Below are 19,113 nucleotides of genomic sequence, written 5' to 3'. Positions count from 1 at the left end.
CACAAATAACTTCAGGTGAAATACAGGAATCTCTGAAAATATGTGGTGTGGCTGTTTCAAGATGCAAGGAGGCACTTGAAGAAAGATGGGCTGCATGGTCAAGACGCCAGAAGAAAGCCATTACTATGTAAATGCCACAGAGTATCCTGCTTACAATACACCAAACAGCACAGAGGCAAGCCTCAAACCTGGCACAAAGTTATTTGGAGTGATGAGACCACAATTCAGCTTTTTGGCCACAACCATAAATGCTACATCTGGAGAGGAGTCAACAAGGCCTATGATGAAAGGCACAGAGGTGGATTGCTGATGTTTTGGGGATGTTTGATCTACAAAGGCACAGGAAATTTGGTGAAAATTGTTGGCAAGATGAATGCAGTACGTTATCAAAAAATACTGGAGGAACATTTGCATTTATCAGCCAGGAAGCTGCACATGGGACGTACGTGGACATTCCAACATGACACTGATCCAAAACACAAGGCCAAGTCAACCCGTCATTGGCTACAGCAGAATAAAGTGAAGGTTCTGGAGTGGCCAGAACCTGACCCCAATATCATTGAGCCACTCTGGGGAGATCTCAAACGTGCAGTTCATGCAAGACAGCCCAAGAATTTACAGGAACAGAAAGCTTTTTGTCAAGAGGAATGGGCAGCTTTACCATCTGAGAAGATAAAGAGCCTCATCCACAAATACCACAAAAGACTTCAAGCTGTCATTGATATCAAAGGGGGCAAACCACTTTGACCTACAGGTAAGCCTAGGTTAAGGCTTACCTGTAGGTCCAAGAAATATCTCCTAAACCTACACGGTTTAGGAGATATTTACTAAAAGACAGTCACAGTTGTCTAAGGTGCATGCGGTGTAGACAGCGGCACGGAAGCGCACTATCGCCGTTAGCGGCATGCCACTGCTAACGGCGATATGCCGTTAGTGGCGGCTCCCGTGCGCATGCGCGGGAGTGACGTCATCGCTGCTCCAGCGCTGTGAGTGGCCGGAACAGAGATATCTGGAAGAAGATGGACGCTCCAGACTACAGGGGACATCAGTGACATCGCTGGCTATTGTGTCAGGTAAGTGACACATAATGGGCTACTATGCGATGCATAGTAGCCCATTATGCTTTACCTTTGCAGGAAGACAAAGAGGAAGTAAACCCATCAGGGTTTACTTCCTCTTTAAGAACTGGACTATTGAAACTTTTGAACAGGGTAAGTTGTGTAGTTTCTGTTTGTGATTTAAAAAGAGTAAATACAGTTGATTGATAATATATGGCTTCAGCCAAACACCAAGCATGAGTGAAAGAAAAGTATTTGTGTTATCATTCATATTCTCTGAAAAATGGCCAAGAAATCATAAATTCTGTCAGGGTATGTAAACTTATGAGTACAACGGTATCAGCTATCAGTGGATATAGGAGTGATCGCTGCCTATATCCACTGTACTACAGGGAGGAGTTTAGTAAACGTGTTTACTAAGCCCCCAAGGCCCAACTTCCCCACCACCCGCACTGCTCCCCCCCCCATGATCCCCAGCCTGTCCCAAGCTGCGGGAGGGGGGGAAGGAGGGATGTTGCTGGAGCAGGGATGGATCAGATGTGGGGGGCCAGTACTGGGGGTGATGTGACTGGCCGGGAGGGGGCATATCTGAAGCCAGCAGGAGTGGCAGTGGAGGGATGCTGCCTTCTAAAGGTAGCTGCAGGGGATCCATTTATGGGGGAGGGGGGTCCGATCGGGTAGAAGGGGTTTATCAGTGCTGGGAGAGGGAGAAGGGGGTGAAGGATAGGAAAGCAGAGTGGGGGAGGGAGGGTCGGTCGCATTTCAGGTTAATAACACTGATCAGCGGGTTGTAATTCCCTGATCAGAGTTATAGAATTGTTCAGCAGTCTGCTGAACAATTCTGATATAAGCTTATGGTCATTGAAGTGACTAAAAGCTTGTAGGAGAGGGAGAATGAGGTACCGTGTATGGACTTGGCCTCCTGTGGGCACTTTTTAGGTCTGTACGGCCCTGGCAGTGAAAGGGTTAATGCTCCTCAAACACCCATGTAAATGACACTATAGACAGCACACAGTCCTGAAAACATGAAGTGCTAGCATTGTATCACATTGCTTCGCTTCAAAATTGAGTATCATATCAAGTCTGGAGAAGTTTGACGCCTTTCAAAGCCTCCCATTCAAGTCTATGGTAGCGTTCCGCAAACGCACAGGCAGGCGCTTGTAGCGTGTTAAAATTTGTTTTAAGAAAAAAAAAAATCATGCATGGGGAAAATAATATTCCACAATGCTTGGAAATGGTAAAGGAAAGCATAAAGTGTCCTGCCACTTCCTTTTATGTACTTACTGTTTATACCGTTTGTGCAGTTTGAAGATGGTTGACACGAGCTTCTAAGGTTAGGTGCATATTTCATTATACAGGGCATGAAAATGCCCTTTAGAATCTCTCTGAGAGATAATTGGATGTACGCAATAGTGAATGGATGCCGCCCTCCTCTTCTTCTTCTCAACCAATTGCTCATACATCAGTATCATCTGCAGGAGGCCAAACAAGAGATAAAGCATAGTAAAAGGGGTTGTAAACCTACGTGTTTTTTCACCTTAATGCATCCTATGCATAAAGGTGAAAAAACACCTGGCAGTGACCGGCCTCCCAGCCCCCCGCTTTACTTTCCTGAGCCCTAGAACTTGACCCATAGGGACGCGCTGTATCTCTGCACAGGGTTCTTGGCTCTTGATTGGATAGATTGATAGCGCAGACTTTGGCTCCTGCTGCTGTCAACCAAATCTAATAATGCTGGGGCCGAGTCCTACCTCTATGGATGCCGAATGCTGGACTCGGGAGCACGCCAGCAAGGTAACCCCCCCGGAGACCGCTTCTCCCAGGGGGTTATCTCATGTGGGGAGGAGCCGTGAGAGCCTCTGAGGGACCCCAGAAAAGCAGGTACGGGGCCACTCTGTGCAAAACGAGCTGCACAGTGGAAATAAGTATGATATGTTTGCGATTTAAAAAAAACTAATAAAACAAAAAAAAACCCTTACAATCACTTAAAGGAATCCATGCTGCTGCCTTCCCTGCTAATGGAGCATGCATAGGAAACATTCACTGTGACTAGCCACACCTCAAACGGTTTAATTCTTGTAACGTCACTTTCCTTAAAAAAAAACAAAAAAAAACACGGTACAGGATCTCACAAAAGTGAGTACACCCCTCACATTTTTGTAAATATTTTATTATATCTTTTCATGTGACAACACTGAAGAAATGACACTTTGCTACAATGTAAAGTAGTGAGTGTACAGCTTGTATAACAGTGTAAATTTGATGCCCCCTTAAAATAACTCAACACACAGCCATTAATGTCTAAACTGCTGGCAATGGGTGACCAAGCGCTAGTATGGCCACATAGCCCAGGAACTCCACTTGACCACCGGGAAATCTTGAACAGCAGGAGCCATCCACAAGTGCAAGCCACCTGCCTGCACCACACACTCCCGAATACCAGAACGGACCCGCCATTACCAGGTGCAGTAAAGAGCCCCATCAGCTGCAGAAAAGGCCTGCACCATGCTACAGGAACACAGGGCTCTCAGCCCCCAGGTAATTAAGCCCAGGCACCTCACAGCGGGACATCCTCAGGCAGCTTTAGCTCCTCAACACAGAGCTCAGCTAAATCTAAACCCCACAGGGAATCTCCCAGGCACCATGGGGTCCCAGGCATGGAAGTCAGTGGACCACAGACATAAGGCAGGGTGAGCTCAGGAACACCTACTGCAGACCCCATTGAGACCTTACCCACAACAGGCCAACCAATATCAGACACCAGGCTGAAGGACATGATGCTGTCACTCAGAGCATCACTGTTCTCTGAGCTGGTGTCAAATATGAGGCACTGCCAGCAAGAAGTGCGAGCCTTAGGGGAGTAAACCATGTGTAAAATAACATTAGGGAATACTCTACCTCCTTCAACTCCTTAGTAGATGCTTATAACGCCCATACAGAGAAAATCACCTGGCTCAAAGATAAAATTGCGGACCTTGAGGACAGATCCAGACAAAACAATATAAAAATTAGAGGGATACCAGAATCTGTACCTCCACAACAGCTACAACAATAATCTCCGACACTGGTTTCCTCTATGGTTCCAACACTGCACTCAGGACCTCAAAATTGATAGAATTCATAGTTGACCAAAACCATACTTTTTGGCAGATGAAATACCCAGGGACATTCACCTTAGACTAAATTTCTACCACGTGAAAGAAATGCTAGTGACCACTTTCAGAAAAGCTGAGTGCCTTCCCGAGCATTATGCCACTATCTAACTGCTCCCTGATCTATCCAGGCACACACAGCAGCATCGATGCAACATGGCATCCATTACCAAAGTGCTTAGGAATCACCATATCCCACAAAATGGAAATATCCTGCTACCCTATCCATCACTCACAATGGGGTTACCATCTCAATAACGATCCTGGAAGAAGGGATCTCATCTCTACACCAATGGGGCATCAAACTGGAGACTCCATCTGCTTCCTCTGCTGTAAATCACCTGGGAACCCCAGAACAGGACTGGCAGACTGTCCTGCAAATGCTCCTCCAAAAAACACGGTAATGGAGGCTCCTGAACTCACTCAAAACCCGTACTCCCCCCAGGTCATGGTTTGGAATGTTTTTCTACTGATACTCCCTGGTTCAACACATGCAGTTATATGCCTTTGGATCTACCGCTAGATCCTCTTTTTACAGTTTTCACTTTAACCTCTTGCCGACTGCCCGCTGTCGTTTTACGGTGGCAGAATCGCTCCCCTGTATGGTGGCTGCTTTAAAGGGTATGGGGGGGGGGCGTGAGCGCCCGCCACGTCACGGAGGAGGCGATGAGCGTGCCCGGCGCCCGCAATGTCCTACGGGCACCAGTGATCACACCTGATAGAGCCAAAACAGGAATGTGTGTAAACACACACACATCCCTGTTCTGGCAGGGGAGAGGAGACAGATTGTGTGTTCCTTGTATATAGGAACAACGATCGGTCTCCTCCCGCAAGCAGTCAAATCTCTCCTACAGTTAGTACACACCAAGGGAACATATTTAACACCTTGATTGCCCCCTAGTGTTAACCCCTTCCCTGCCAATGACATTTATACAATAATCATTGACAATTTAAAAGGTTCTGATCAAGGTATATATGTCAATGGTCCCAAGTGTTAAAAGATCTGCCTGCCGCAATGTCGCATTCCCGATAAAAATCGCAGATCGCCGCCATTACTAGTAAAAAAAAAAAAATGCCATAAATCTATCTCCCATTTCATAGACACAATAACTTTTGCGCAAACCAATCAATATATGCTTATTGTGATTTTTTTTACCAAAAATATGTAGAAGAATATACATTGGTCTAAACAGAGGAAGACTTTTTTTTTATTGGGATATTATAGCAAAAAGTAAAAATATTGTGTTTTTCTTCAAAATTTACAGTGTTTTTTTTGTTTAGAGTGCAATAAATAAAAACTGCAGAGGTGATCAATTACCACCAAAAGAAAGCTCTATTTGTGGGGAAAAAAAAAGAAGTGCTCTGGTCAGGAAAGGGGTAAAATCTTCAGAGGCTGAAGTGGTTAAGCTAGCAATATAATCAAGTATGAACAAGCCCTTAGTGTCTGCGCTTTATAACGGCAACTTTTTTGTGATAGATTCTCGTTAAAGGAAAGTTCAATTTTCATAACATTCAGGGTGTAACATTTAACATGTTATGGAATGCACCGGCCCACGCTATCTTCTCCCTGTGTCTGCTACCAGAATTGGCCACTCCACCAATGCGGCTACGTTACTCGAGCACAGTCCTCTGTGAATGGAAAATGACGAGTCTTCCTGTGAGCATGTATTGGCCTCCTCTTATGAGGTATGAGCAAGCCGATACACTGACAGATCTGAAGGAGATCTACTGAACGCTGGTGCAGTTCTTTACAGGCTCCCAAAAGAAAAAAATAAATCCAACATTTTTTTACCTGCTAAAAAAAATGTCATTTATTTATTTTAAAGTGAACTTATCCTTTAAGGGTAGTGTACATGAAATGCACATATTAATCCCATTATAGTAGATTAATATTCACCCAATACCATATTCCTCTGCCCTCATGCCACATTGCATATTCCTTACAGCACTGCAGGTGATATTATGCTTTTTGGTATAATGACATGATTTCACTCATTAATCTCGATAGCTACAGTGAGTCCATCATCACTATTGGGCAGTAGGATGTCCTATTACAATGTTACTACATTTCGTGGGTAAAAAAAACGCTTAAACTACACAGTCTTGCAAGAACTAAACTGCCAATGGAAAATATGCATCATTTACCTAATTATTTTTGTGAAATTACCATTGTAAATGATGGGCTTACAAAAGAAAAATGCACAAAAAGGTGAGTGCATATTCTCCACGATAGCTAAATAAATAAAAGATAAATAAATAAAACAGAGCAAATAATGGCGATACATTATCTCTGACTCTGCAAAAGTCTATTCAGCTCTTTTAATAACTAATTCCAACCAAAACTTTTTTGAAAGGAGATAAAAGCCCTGTCAGCCTCTAACAATATTAATTGCTGACCACTAATGGAGAGAGCCTGTAAAAAAAAAAAAAAAAAAAAAAAAAAAAAAAAAATTCAGAGAAAAACTATACTGACAGAAAAATAGATGCTGCAAACTGCTGAACCCCATCTGAAAATGCTAGCTTGCCTGGCTATATGGAATCACTGACCTGTGTGCAAATCAGGAAAGCTACTATAGCGTAAAGGAGGAACACCTGATGCACATATTTTCTACTGTCTCATTTACACCATACCTGCAAAAAAACAGATGGAAAAACATGCATATTACACTTCAGTTTTCATACACGTTACAGGGAGATTTATACACAATGCAGATTCCTGCACAAAAAGAAACTGCATGTGATACTTGTGTTGTGGTATAAACCGGATACATAGAAAACAATTGTTTTCTTTGTGCACTTGCAGAACTCGTGCAGAAAAACTCACGCATTTGCACCATGGTGCGAACGAGGCCTGACTTAAAAAATAGGAAATAAAAGTAGCATTTTTCATAGGATAAAAGGTCATGAATGGCAGCCAACAAATGTATCTTTTATAAACACCCATAAGTTTTCCCAGCCACACTGACTATACATACTACTTATGTCTTGATGACACATACCATAAACATGCATGGTAAATGCAACACTTCCCAGAGGGACTTTAATCCACAGAAGTAAATGTGAACATGGCACATGCTCATTTTGCACTCTTTTCTGACAAAATAATCTGATTTAAAAGGCACGGTATTTTACAAGTTTTATCTGCAGTTTTTTTTTTACTAGCTAAGCTGGTAAAGTCATGTTTCATCTGGAAATCTAGATGAAACATGACTATACCAGATTACTGTTCTCAATTCTCACCTGAACTGCAAAAACATGCAATTGAAAATACAGACATTTTCCTTTGCATTGTTTTTTTTTTCTTTTAGAAGTGTCCAACATCAACTTACAATACCATTTGATGCATTATACTGTATGTAGTTCTGTCCACGTGTTACTTACCTGATGAAACTAGAGTCAGTAGATGTCACCGGATATGAACCATCTCACCAAGGAAAGGGGTCTTCATGCAACCTGTGCATAGTTGGTCCATCCACATAGGTGCTTCATGCTGCAGTGGGGTACGTCGCGGATAGAATGTAAAGTTGATATCATAGTTTAATAGGCAACCAATAGAAGCCATATAGATGTCCGAAAATCTGATGAGCCTTCTAGAGAAGTAGGTTGGGTTGTGATAAGTTCTAAAAATACTTCCAAACTGGGGGTTAAATAGGTTCTTTGTAATAGATCTGGAATTAAAGAAAACAGTGAAATCCATGTAGCTTAAGTGGTTGTAAAGTCTTCCTAGAAAAAAACAATTCCTGGCCCCCTGAAAGTTAAAAGCACAGCATAACTAGCACGTTATGGCAGACTTACCCTTTAAAAGAAGCCATATAAATTAAGTATATGCCTCAAAGTAACTCTAGTATTACAAAGTCTAGGGGTACCATCATCCCTGTGATAGCAATATTTGGAAAGCTAGGGGCTTCCCCTATTGTGTCCCCAGCAAAAAAGAAAATGGACTATCTTGCTACCCAGGAAGTGACTACAATGTAATAAACAAATTTACATTTTATTTATACAAAATTTGTTAAAAGAAGAGTAAAAACAATAATTACAAAGACGCATATTTTTCAGAGTGATTTTTGCTAGTGATGTGGTGTCCTCAGATGGTGTTGAGGGCACAGGATGTACTTAGTCTCAATTCTCTACGTGTTTCACAGTGACAACCACTTCTTCAGGAGGAGTTAATTACTATCATCAGGGTAACCGGCAGCCAGTGACAGCAGTGGTAAGGGCACCCAAGGGTACTCCCCCATGGCAGACACTGGGGGCAACCACAAGCGCACGTATCTGAGTTGCACTAAAACGGCAAGTAAAAACAACCTGGGGGAGGAGGAGGATTGGGTCACCCCACAAGATTAGCTGGGTATCTCAAGATGCTTTTTATGATTAGACTTTAGTCAATATCGTTTTATCCATTACTCCATGATCAGAATATCCAAGCCGCATTGAGGCCCCAAAACTGCCTCCAGTGACAGGAACTCCCCCAGGTAGCAGCCGCATTGAGGTCCCAAAATTGCCTCTGGTGTAGGAACGCCCCCAGGTAACAGCCACCATTGTATGGGGAAGTTCCTGTCACTGGAGGCAATTTTGTGGCCTCAATGCAGCTTGGATATTCCGATCATGGTGTAATGGATAAATTGATATTGACTATCTAAAGTCTAATCGTAAGAAAGATCTTGAGATACCCAGCTAGTCTGGCGGGTGCCCCAGTGACTGTGACCCAATCCTCCTCCTCCCCAGGTTGTTTTTACCTGCTGTCTTGGTGCAACTTAGATACGTGCGCTTGCACCCCCCGCCTCCCCCATCCCTGTCTAGTTTCTATATCCGCGCTGATAAGCACAAAATATATAATATCATAACATTGTTTACTGTATAGCCAACATCATGTGCATAATTATATATCCAAAATAATGTGTATAATCATACACAAAAAAAAAAAACACACTATATATATATATATATATATATATATATATATATATATATATATATATATATATATATTATACACACACACACATATAGTGGATATAAAAAATCTACACGCCCCTGTTAAAATGTCAGGTTTCTGCAATGATGTACAAAAATATATAAATCATTTCAGGAGTTTTTCTACCTTTAAAGTAACCTATAAGCTGTAAAACTGAATTGAAAAACAAACTGAGAACTTTTAGGTGAGGGAAATAAAAAAATAAAAATAAAATAATGTGGTTGCATAAGTGTGCACACCCTCTTATAACTGGGGATGTATCTGTGTTCAGAATTATGCAATCACACTCAAACTCATGTTAAATAGGAGTCAATACACACCTGCCATCATTTAAAGTACCTCTGCTTAACCACAAATAAAGTTAAGCTGTTCTAGTAGGTCTTTCCTGACATTTTTTCAGTCACATCCTACAGCAAAAACCATGGTTCGCAGAGAGCTTCCAAAGCATCAGAGGGATCTTATGGTTAAAAGGTATCAGTCAGGAGAAGGGTACAAAGGAATTTCCAAGGCATTAGATATACCATGGAACACAGTGAAGACGGTCATCATCAAGTGGAGAAAATATGGCACAACAGTGACATCACCAAGAACCGGACATCCCCCCAAATATGATAAAAAGACGAGAAAAAAAATGGTCAGAGAGGCTAGGCTGCCAAATCGCCTACAGCAACATTAAAAGGAGCTGCAGGAATATATCTGGCAAGTATTGGCTGTGTGTTACATGTGACAACAATCACCCGTATTCTTTATATGTCTGGGATATGGGGTAGAGTGGCAAGACAGAAGCCTTTTCTTAAGAAGAAAAACATCCAAGCTCGGCCAAATTTAGCAAAAACACACAAGTCTCCCAAAAGCATGTGGGAAAAACGTGTTATGGTCTGATGAAACCAAGGTTGACCATTTTGGCCATAATTCCAAAAGATATGTTTGTAGAAAAATAACACTGCACATCACCAGAAGAACACCATACCCACAGTGAAGCATGGTTGTAGCAGCATCATGCTTTTTCTTCAGCTGGAACAGGGACCTTAGTCAAAGTAGAGGGAATTATGAATGGTTTCAAATACTGTAACAGTCAATATTGGCACAAAACCTTCAGGCTTTCTTCTAGAAAGCTGAACATGAAGAGGAACTTCATCTTTCAAGACCACGACCCAAAGCATACATCCAAATCAACAAAGGAATGGCCTTTAGATTAAAGTTTTGGAATGGCCCAGGCAGAGCCCAGACCTGAATCTGATTGAAAATCTGTGGGGTGATATGAAGAGGGCTGTGCACAATTGATGACCTCACAATCTGACAGATTGAGTGTTTTTGCAAAGCTGAGTGGGCAAAAATTGGCAAGACAAGATGTGCCGTGCTGATAAGACTCATACCCAAAAATACTGAGTGCTGTAATAAAATCAAAAGGTGCTTCAACAAAGTATTAGTTTAAGGGTATGCACACTTTTGCAACCATATTATTTTAGTTTTTATTTTTACTTCCCTCCACCTAAAGGATTTCAGTTTGTTGTTCAATTGAGTTGTACAGTTTATATTAAAGGTGGAAAAAGTTCTAAAATGATTTATCTTTGTCTCATTTTACATCACAGAAACCTGACATTTTAACAAGGGTGTGTAGACTTTATATCCAGTGTGTGTGTGTGTGTGTGTGTGTGTGTGTGTGTGTGTGTGTGTGTGTGTGTGTGTGTATATATATATATATATATATATATATATATACACACAAATTATCTCACAAAAGTGTGTACACCCCTCACATTTTTGTAAATATTTTATTCTATATCTTTTCATGTGACAACACTGAAGAAATTATACTTTGCTAAAATGTAAAGTAGTGAGCAAAGTAGCTTGTATAAACAGTGATAATTTGCTGTCCCCTCAAAATAACTCAACACAGCCATTATTGTCTCAACCGCTGGCAACAATAGTGAGTACACTCCTAAGTGAAAATGTCCAATTTGGGCCCATTAGCCATTTTCCCTCCCCGCTGTCATGTGACTTGTTAGTGTTACAAGGTCTCAGGTGTGCATGGAGAGCAGGTGTGTTGTAATTTGGTGTTATCGCTTTCACTCTTCAGGCTGGGTTCACACTGCTGTGATGCGGGAACGCTGTGAATCTACTGTGGGTTCCCGCATCGCATGCCTCCCAGCGGCAGTTCACACTGCCCTATGCAAACTGCTGGAAGTGTCAGGCTGGGTTCACACTGCTGCAGTGTACGAGATCGGATGTGATTCACACCGCACTGCAGTGCAAATCACATGCGATCTCTGTGCGATGCGATTTCAGCCACACAGATAGTATGGCTGAATTCGCATCGCATCCGGTCCAAACTCGTACAGGACCCTTTTTTGGTCCGCAGCAGAATCGGATCGCATGGGTGTTCACACCATGCGATCCGATTCCTGTCTGCGTTTGCAGATCGCACTGCGACATGCAAACTGATTTGGAGGTGACTGACACTCCCAGCAGTTCGCATAGGGCAGTGTGAACTGCCGCCGGGAGGCATGCGATGCGGGAACCCGCAGTAGATTCGCAGTGTTCCCGCATCGCAGCAGTGTGAATCCAGCCTTATACTGGTCACTGGAAGTTCAACCTGGCCCCTCATGGCAAAGAACTCTGAGGAAAAATGTTGCTCTACATAAAGATGGCCTAGGCTATAAGAAGATTGCCAAGACCCTGAAACTGAGCTGCAGCATGGTGGCCAAGACCATACAGCGGATTAACAGGACAGGTTCCACTCAGAACAGGCCTTCCATGGTGGACCAAAGAAGTTCAGTGCATGTACTCAGTGTCATATCCAGAGGTTGTCTTTGGAAAATAGACATGAGTGCTGCCAGCATTGTTGCAGAGGTTGAAGGGGTGGGGGGTCAGCCTGTCAGTGCTCAGACCATACGCCGCACACTGCATCAATTTTGTCTGCATGGCTGTCATCCCAGAAGGAAGACTCTTCTAAAGATGATGCACAAGAAAGCCTGCAAACAGTTTTCTGAAGACAAGCAGACTAAGGACGTGGATTACTGGAACCATGTCCTGTGGTCTGAGGAGACCAAGTTAACCTTATTTAGTTCAGATGGTGCCAAGTGTGTGTGATGGCAACCAGATAAGGAGACAAGCGTGTCTTGCCTACAGTCAAGCATGGTGGTGGGAGCTACAGTTCATTGAGTGAACCATGAATTCCAACATTTACTGTGATATACTGAAGCAGAGCATGATTCCCTCCCTTTGGAGACTGGGCTACAGGGCAGTATTCCAAGATGATAAAGACCCCAAACTCACCTCGAAGACGACCACTGAATTGCTACAGAAGCTGAGGGTAAAGTTGATGGACTGGCCAAGCATGTCTCAAGACCTAAACCCTATTGACCATCTGTGGGGCATCCTTGAACAGAAGGTGGAGGAGCCATAAGGTCTCTAACACCCATCAGCTCCATGATGTTATCATGGAGGAGTGGAAGAGGACTCCAGTGGCAACCTGTGAAGCTGTAGAGAACTCCATGTACAAGAGGGTTAAGGCAGTGCTGGATAATAATGGTGGCCACACAAAATATTGACACTTTAGGCCCAATTCGGAGATTTCACTTAAGGGTGTACTCACTTTTATTGCCAGCAGTTTAGACATTAATGGCTGTGTGTTGAGTTTTTTTGAGGGGACGGCAAATTTACACTGTTATGCAAGCCGTACACTCACTACTTTACATTGTAGCAAAGTGTAATTTCAATGGAAGGGTGTGTACTCACTTTTGTGAGATACTGTATACAGGGCTCAAAATTTCACGCCATCATAAATTATCTCACTGCAGCATAACCTGTGCCCACCATTGCGGCCTCACCGTGCCCCACGTTGCGGCCTCACCGTGCCCCACGTTGCGGCCTCACCGCGCCCCACTTGGCGGCCTCACCGTGCCCCACTTGGCGGCCTCACCGTGAACCACATTGCGGCCTCACTGTGCCCCAAATTGCGGCATCACCGTGCCCCAAATTGCGGCATCACCGTGCCCCAAATTGAGGCATCACTCTGCCCCAAATTGCAGCCTCACTGAGCCCCAAATTGCAGCATCACTGAGCCCCAAATATCAGCCTCATAGTGCCCCCGTTGCAGCCTTACCAGGGCAGACGGATCATGATGAGTTAGAGGAGAGCCAGGGTCGCAGAGCGGTAAAACACGCTGTAACAGCTGACATTGGAACTGTCTCCGCTCTGCTCACTCACACAGCCCCGCCTCCTCCTAACACCGCACCTGTAATAGACAGAATGCGTCTCCACATTGGACCCGCGTCCTCTCTATCACAGGTGCTGGGTTAGGAGGAGGCGGGGCTGTGTGAGAGTGAGCGGAGCAGAGAATTTCAATGTCAGCTGTTACGGCATGTTTTACCGCTTGGTGATCCCACGGCTCACCTCTAAAACCATGCACTCTTCCACCGGATGAATGGCTCTCGATCAACTCCACCCGCCGGCGGTGCTCACCCCCTCCCTCCCAGGCAGCCCAGCTCCTCGCCAGCCCTCATTTTCCACTCGCAACATGTTATCTCAAAACGTATTCTGAAAGAAGCTGCATCCACTTCACCTGGTGTTCCCTATCACTCTCCTGGCCCTCTCATGTGCCCCGTTAAATGACGGTTGGGTTCTAGTCAGCACAATAGCTTATTCATTTTCTTTGGCGAAATGAACATTACCTTAGTTCTTGACGCTCTCTCATCCACTCCTTGAGAACTTGTTTTGATTCTGCATCTTGATACGTCTAGAATAAGAAATTATTTTTCATTGATCATTTATACTACTACATTCCATTTATGCCAAAAAATGTCAATAGTTTGCATCAACATTATATTCAGAATTAAAGTGCAACACTAAGCTGATAAAAGTATTATAAAAAATATAAAAAATAAAAGTTAATTTATTGCAGTTGTGTATTCCTGTAAAATAATTGCATATATTGATACATTTCATTAGCATAAGTTTTGAATTTGTCCTGATTTCAATCTTCTGCCATCCCCAGCAAAAAAGCATTGGAATTTGGAAAAAGAGGGGCAGCAGTAAAAACCACCAAGTTCAAGCAGGCACAAGTAAGCACTTGTGTTGACAGGGAACATGCTGACAGGATGTGAGGGCAGAGTGGATCGCTGCTCCTTTGTTGTCCAATCAGTAGACTGTGGGTAAGGGAGGTGACATTAATGCATTCCTTATTTCTTTATGGCTGTCCAGTCTTGCAGATTGAATCACAAAAGTTGCTGGAGAGAATTAAAAATTATTTCGCAGATAAAACAGTTTGCATGCATATTTAAACTGTGTGTGTGGCTGTTTGTCTGTAGTTCATTATTCATTTCAAAGTAGCAGAAAGACATTTCCTTTTAATCAAAACATCTTGCAAGCTACAGAATGCAGCAATTAGCAATCTTCCAGATTTTAAATATATCACACAAGGCAAGCAACTTACTCCAAACATGCTAGCCTATTGAGCAATATGGTTAAATAACATAACCTTGTAGGCAGGCACAATCTACTTTCTCCACTGCAGGTGGTGCTGCACCGCAGCGGCATTGCAGTTGGAAAGGAAGTTGAGAGGAACATGGCTCCTCTGTGGTTTCCTGGGGCACAAGGGGGAAGCTATCCAAATGAATGCTGCCTTCCCAAGTGACTCCGGTGGTAATTTGGGTCAGAGTCTATTTAACCCCTTCACCCTGACTGTAGGCAAATATGTGGCCCCACTGGACCGGGCTTTTTTTTCAGTGGGGCCACATATTTACATATCTCCCTTTGTGCTAGGAGCGCGCCGCATGGCATGCTCCCAGCACAGTGACCAGGGTCTCACCAAGAGCACCAGGCCCTGTTCTAACCATCGAGCGTCCGCTTCTGGGTCACCCGATCCCTGTGATAGCCTCCGATTGGCTATCTCAGTGATCAGTCACTGGGAAGCCCGTCCCCCGTGTTTTTATCTCTGTGAATGGACAAGACAGATACATTATATCTTTCTCTGTCCTTGCAGAGATTAAAAAAAATTATTAAAAAATAAAATAGTCAAGGTTTGATCTAGGTCAGCCCCAGTGTTAGTGTTCAAAGTCAAAGGTCAAGATCAATATTTTGACAGGATTTTTTATTTGTGTATGTGGTATTGCTGTGATTGTCGGGAGCAGGAGAATTTATTTTGGGTTGAAAGCCCAATTTGTTCTGAAAAAAACAAGGTATAATCCACCTGAAAGCACAAAGAAGCGTTGTAATGATATATACAGGTTTACTAACACATGTAAAAGTTGCAAAATTGAGCTTAGGCATCAAGATTTGTTTTACCATTACGCACAAAGGGGTTAAGATCCTGGTTCCCAGGTTTGGCGTGCATTTCGCATGTGGGCATTGTAGGGACAAGTCACCTGTTTATCAAGGACAGTATTAGCGGTAGGGGGAGGTTCCAGATGAGTAGGCAAAGAACAGTCACATGCCATCCTTCCTGGAAGCCACCCTGTTTGGGCTCAGACCGGCCAGGACACATTCCATGCCTTGAGACAGACACGGTCGATGCACCCGAGACCTACTGTTATACTCTTCACTGCAATATTCTGTGAGTGCACCAGGTCAGGTTGACTTCGCACTGAGCAGTTATGCTTTATGGGTCTTTAACTTCAATACAGTTCTGGAACTGGACTGCGAGTGTTTACTGCCACCGCACCACGCTGCAGCTCCCTGCAACCTTTTTATAATCATGTAAAATTACAATCTTTCTGCTAAGTACACTGAATGCTTGAACTTGTGTGTGGTTTGAAAACAAAGATCAGCTTCCAGGTGATCATCAGTCCTTAAACTGTGCATTCTAACAGAAATATGTAGTGAACAAGCTGGGCAGAAGCAAAAATGTTCAAGGCTGTGAATTTCAGATTAGTTGTTCTTTCACGGTAAGAAAATAATTTGCCAGCTCCTTATTTACAATATACTGATTTTTTTTTAAATAGATATAAAAGCTGATCTCCACATCCTGACTTTCCTGGCTTTGAAGTTAACCTTCCTTATCGCTATTACACCTGAGAAAAGAGTTTCTGAGTAACAAGCATTAATCATAACAGAACCTGATCTAATCCTCTATCCTGATAGAGTGGTACTCAGACCTTTTCATCCCCAAAGTATCATCCTCATTTCATTATAATCAGGACATCATCCTTCCATCGTTCACTAACATCCAAGGCGAACCCCATGCATTAAATGTGAAATTGGCTATTACCATCTATCTGGCAGCTACAGCTACCTTCAGGAAGTTGGATACTCTCTTGATAATTCCCCATGGGGCTAGGAAAGGTCAACCAGCAACTTCTTGAACGATTGCCTCCTGGTTGGTTAACTCTATCAAGAAGGCATACTCCATCCATCAACTGGCAATTCTGGAAGGCATCAGGGCTCACTCAGCGACCTGGTCGTCTAGACATACATTCATTTCTCACTATAAGACAGACTCTGCCCAACAAACAATGGCAGACCTTGGCAGAACCACTGTTAGAGCCAATTCAACAGCACTATAAGAAATAAACATTATTTTTTGTACCCACCTGACTGACGAGTTATTTCCCAGTGTGTGCTGCTATGAAGGCATCAGGAAAATTGAAAATTGTACACTCACCTTTCCATAATTTTCCTGATGAATCTTCATGGCAGCACACAGAAACCCACCCATTCTTGGATGATAGATACAAAAAATAGAGGGGGGGAGTCTCTCTTCAATTTTTATAGCTATCCAATCCTGTCAGGTTGTGGAGGCCGAGTCACAAGCCAGTGTGTGCTGCCATGAAGATGCGTCAGGAAAGGAAAATCATGGAAAGGTGAGTATACAATTTTCCATTTTTTTAAAGCAGAACTTTACTCTCACAATCAACATTGGTATTTATTTTTAATCCAAACTTTTTTTATTGATATTAAAGAAGGTCTGTACAACAAAGAGATATAAGCAATAAAAAAACACCTATATTGTACAGAAATCGGATAAGAGCCAGTCATGTCATACACAACACAAAAACAAACAGTTGTAAACAGAAATACAAGTCAATCCGAGCACGTTGTTTAGCATTTTACACAGAGTAACATTACTTTCTACTTTCATAAAAGAAAGAGATACAACGGGCACAGAACAAAAGAAAAACCTCTAAAACACTTGGAGGGCAACAGGCTGTGGCCCCTAACATAAGGGGCCAACTAAACTTTAACATTGTAAAAGTCTATCCATCACTAACTGTTGTGGGGCAAGGCCAGGGGTGTCCAGCCAGTTCTGCCAGATAAAGGTAAACTTTTGCTCTCCTGGTCATATGACTCCCCCCTACTGCCACTCCTTAACCATGATTATTTTTTACCAGGCTCACTAGATCCAGGCTTTAAGGCCTGGTCTCCGGAAGGTCCTCTTTTACTACACCATATTCTCTGGGCTAATACTCTCAAGCCACTTCCCGAAATCCTTGGCTCCAAACCAATCACATTCTTAGACAAATGGAGATATCTCCAACTACAACGCTTCCTCCGAACCCTACCTCAGCCTTTGAGGGGTGTGCAAGATCTTAATGGCATTGAAGAAGTTTTTCACCCAAAAAACCCACCCCTATGTTGTATCTCGATCTTCTACAAAGCCCTCATTAAACTCCAAAATGACGCACTTCCATCATTTCTGGCCAAATGGGAATCAGATCTGACATCTTACCTTTCGAGGCCTCAGAAGATCAAAGTCTTACAGTTAACTCACATCACATCTCTTGCTTCAAAAATGGCTCAACTATAAGCTACTCACCAGATGGCACTACACTCCATCAAAACAACATCAGATGTTCCCTGCCCATTCCCCGTTGTGTTGGAGGAATTGCGGGAACAAAGCAACCCACGCGCATATCTAGTGGACGTGCCCAATTATTCGCCCCTTCTGGTCCAAAGTCATCCAGCTCATAAAACTCATCACAGATGTCAATCTTCCCAATGACCCGTGGATCATCCTTTTTCATGCAACTAAGGAACTCATCGGAACTTATAAACGCTCACTTGTGCCCCACTTGCTTAACACGGCTAAGGCATTAATACCATCCCTCTGGGGACAACCCTTGATCCCATCAGTAAAAAACTGGCTACAAAAAATATCAGACGTTCACCGCAACAGGAATACTTCCCAACGACATACTCTAACCTGGTCTCCATGGATAATCTTCACAACCTCCCCTCATTACAAGGAGCTCATAACGCAAACACTTTGAGACTGGAACCACCTTCCTTGATCTGTTCTCATTACTTCATCTACTTGAAGGCTGGTTCCTATGTGGTTTAAGCTCGACTTTATTCTTACATGACCCAATGGTTTAGGTATACTCATCATTATTAGGTCACTACGCATGCCAACGTCGCTCCCCCCTCTTCCCCCCCTCTTTCTCTGTTTCTCCACATCGTTTCTTTTCTCTTCTCCCCCTCTCTGATAACATCCATGCACTTGAAAGGTCTTGAACGTTTAACTGGAATTGTAATTCTGCCTGACCAACGTCACACACACGGTTGACGGTCCTCTCATAAACATAGAATCCATCACCTTCTATATTAGACCTCTCTATGCCATAATTTGCTCAGGCTAACTGTTCCACTTTACATGTAACATTGCATAGTTTTTTATTGTTTGTCTTTTTGTATTTCAATAAAAATTGAAAAACAAAAAAGGTAAACTTTTGCATCGTATTTCGGTGGCGGTAAGCCAGTTGCTCTCTAAGTAAGAGGGAGTTAACATAATCAACCCACTGTGATCTTGTAGGCACTGTAGGCAATATTCAAAACCAGTCAATTTGTTTTCTAGCCAAGTACAACAGCCTAGTTATCATAATATACGGTAGACGCCTGGCCGATACATTTCAGAATGTATTGCTCCAAGTAGACAGACTAAAGCCTCGTACACACGAATGGATTTTCCAACGGGAATTGTGCGTTGATA

The 19,113-nt window shown here is 43.1% G+C and overlaps 1 protein-coding gene across 2 annotated transcripts in view; it reads right to left on the bottom strand.

Annotated features, from left to right (window-relative positions):
* NT5DC2 (5'-nucleotidase domain containing 2) overlaps nucleotides 1-19,113 on the bottom strand; it is a 216,158-nt gene that overhangs the window by 115,835 nt on the left and 81,210 nt on the right. For both annotated transcript variants that reach the window (XM_077452221.1, XM_077452220.1), the window contains exons 13-14: nucleotides 13,862-13,926; nucleotides 7,592-7,878 (exon numbers count right to left, since the gene is read on the bottom strand). In XM_077452221.1, coding sequence (XP_077308347.1) covers nucleotides 7,617-7,878; nucleotides 13,862-13,926 — 327 coding nt within the window. In that variant the 3' untranslated portion in view covers nucleotides 7,592-7,616. The remainder of the gene's footprint in view (nucleotides 1-7,591; nucleotides 7,879-13,861; nucleotides 13,927-19,113) is intronic.

The sequence above is a fragment of the Lithobates pipiens genome, unplaced genomic scaffold (genome assembly GCF_037356315.1).
Source record: "Lithobates pipiens isolate NorthernLeopardFrog02 unplaced genomic scaffold, aLitPip1_a1.2 Scaffold_23, whole genome shotgun sequence".
Lineage (NCBI taxonomy): Eukaryota > Metazoa > Chordata > Amphibia > Anura > Ranidae > Lithobates > Lithobates pipiens.
Note: the sequence above shows the minus strand (reverse complement) of the source record. Positions and strands in the feature narration are given on the sequence as shown.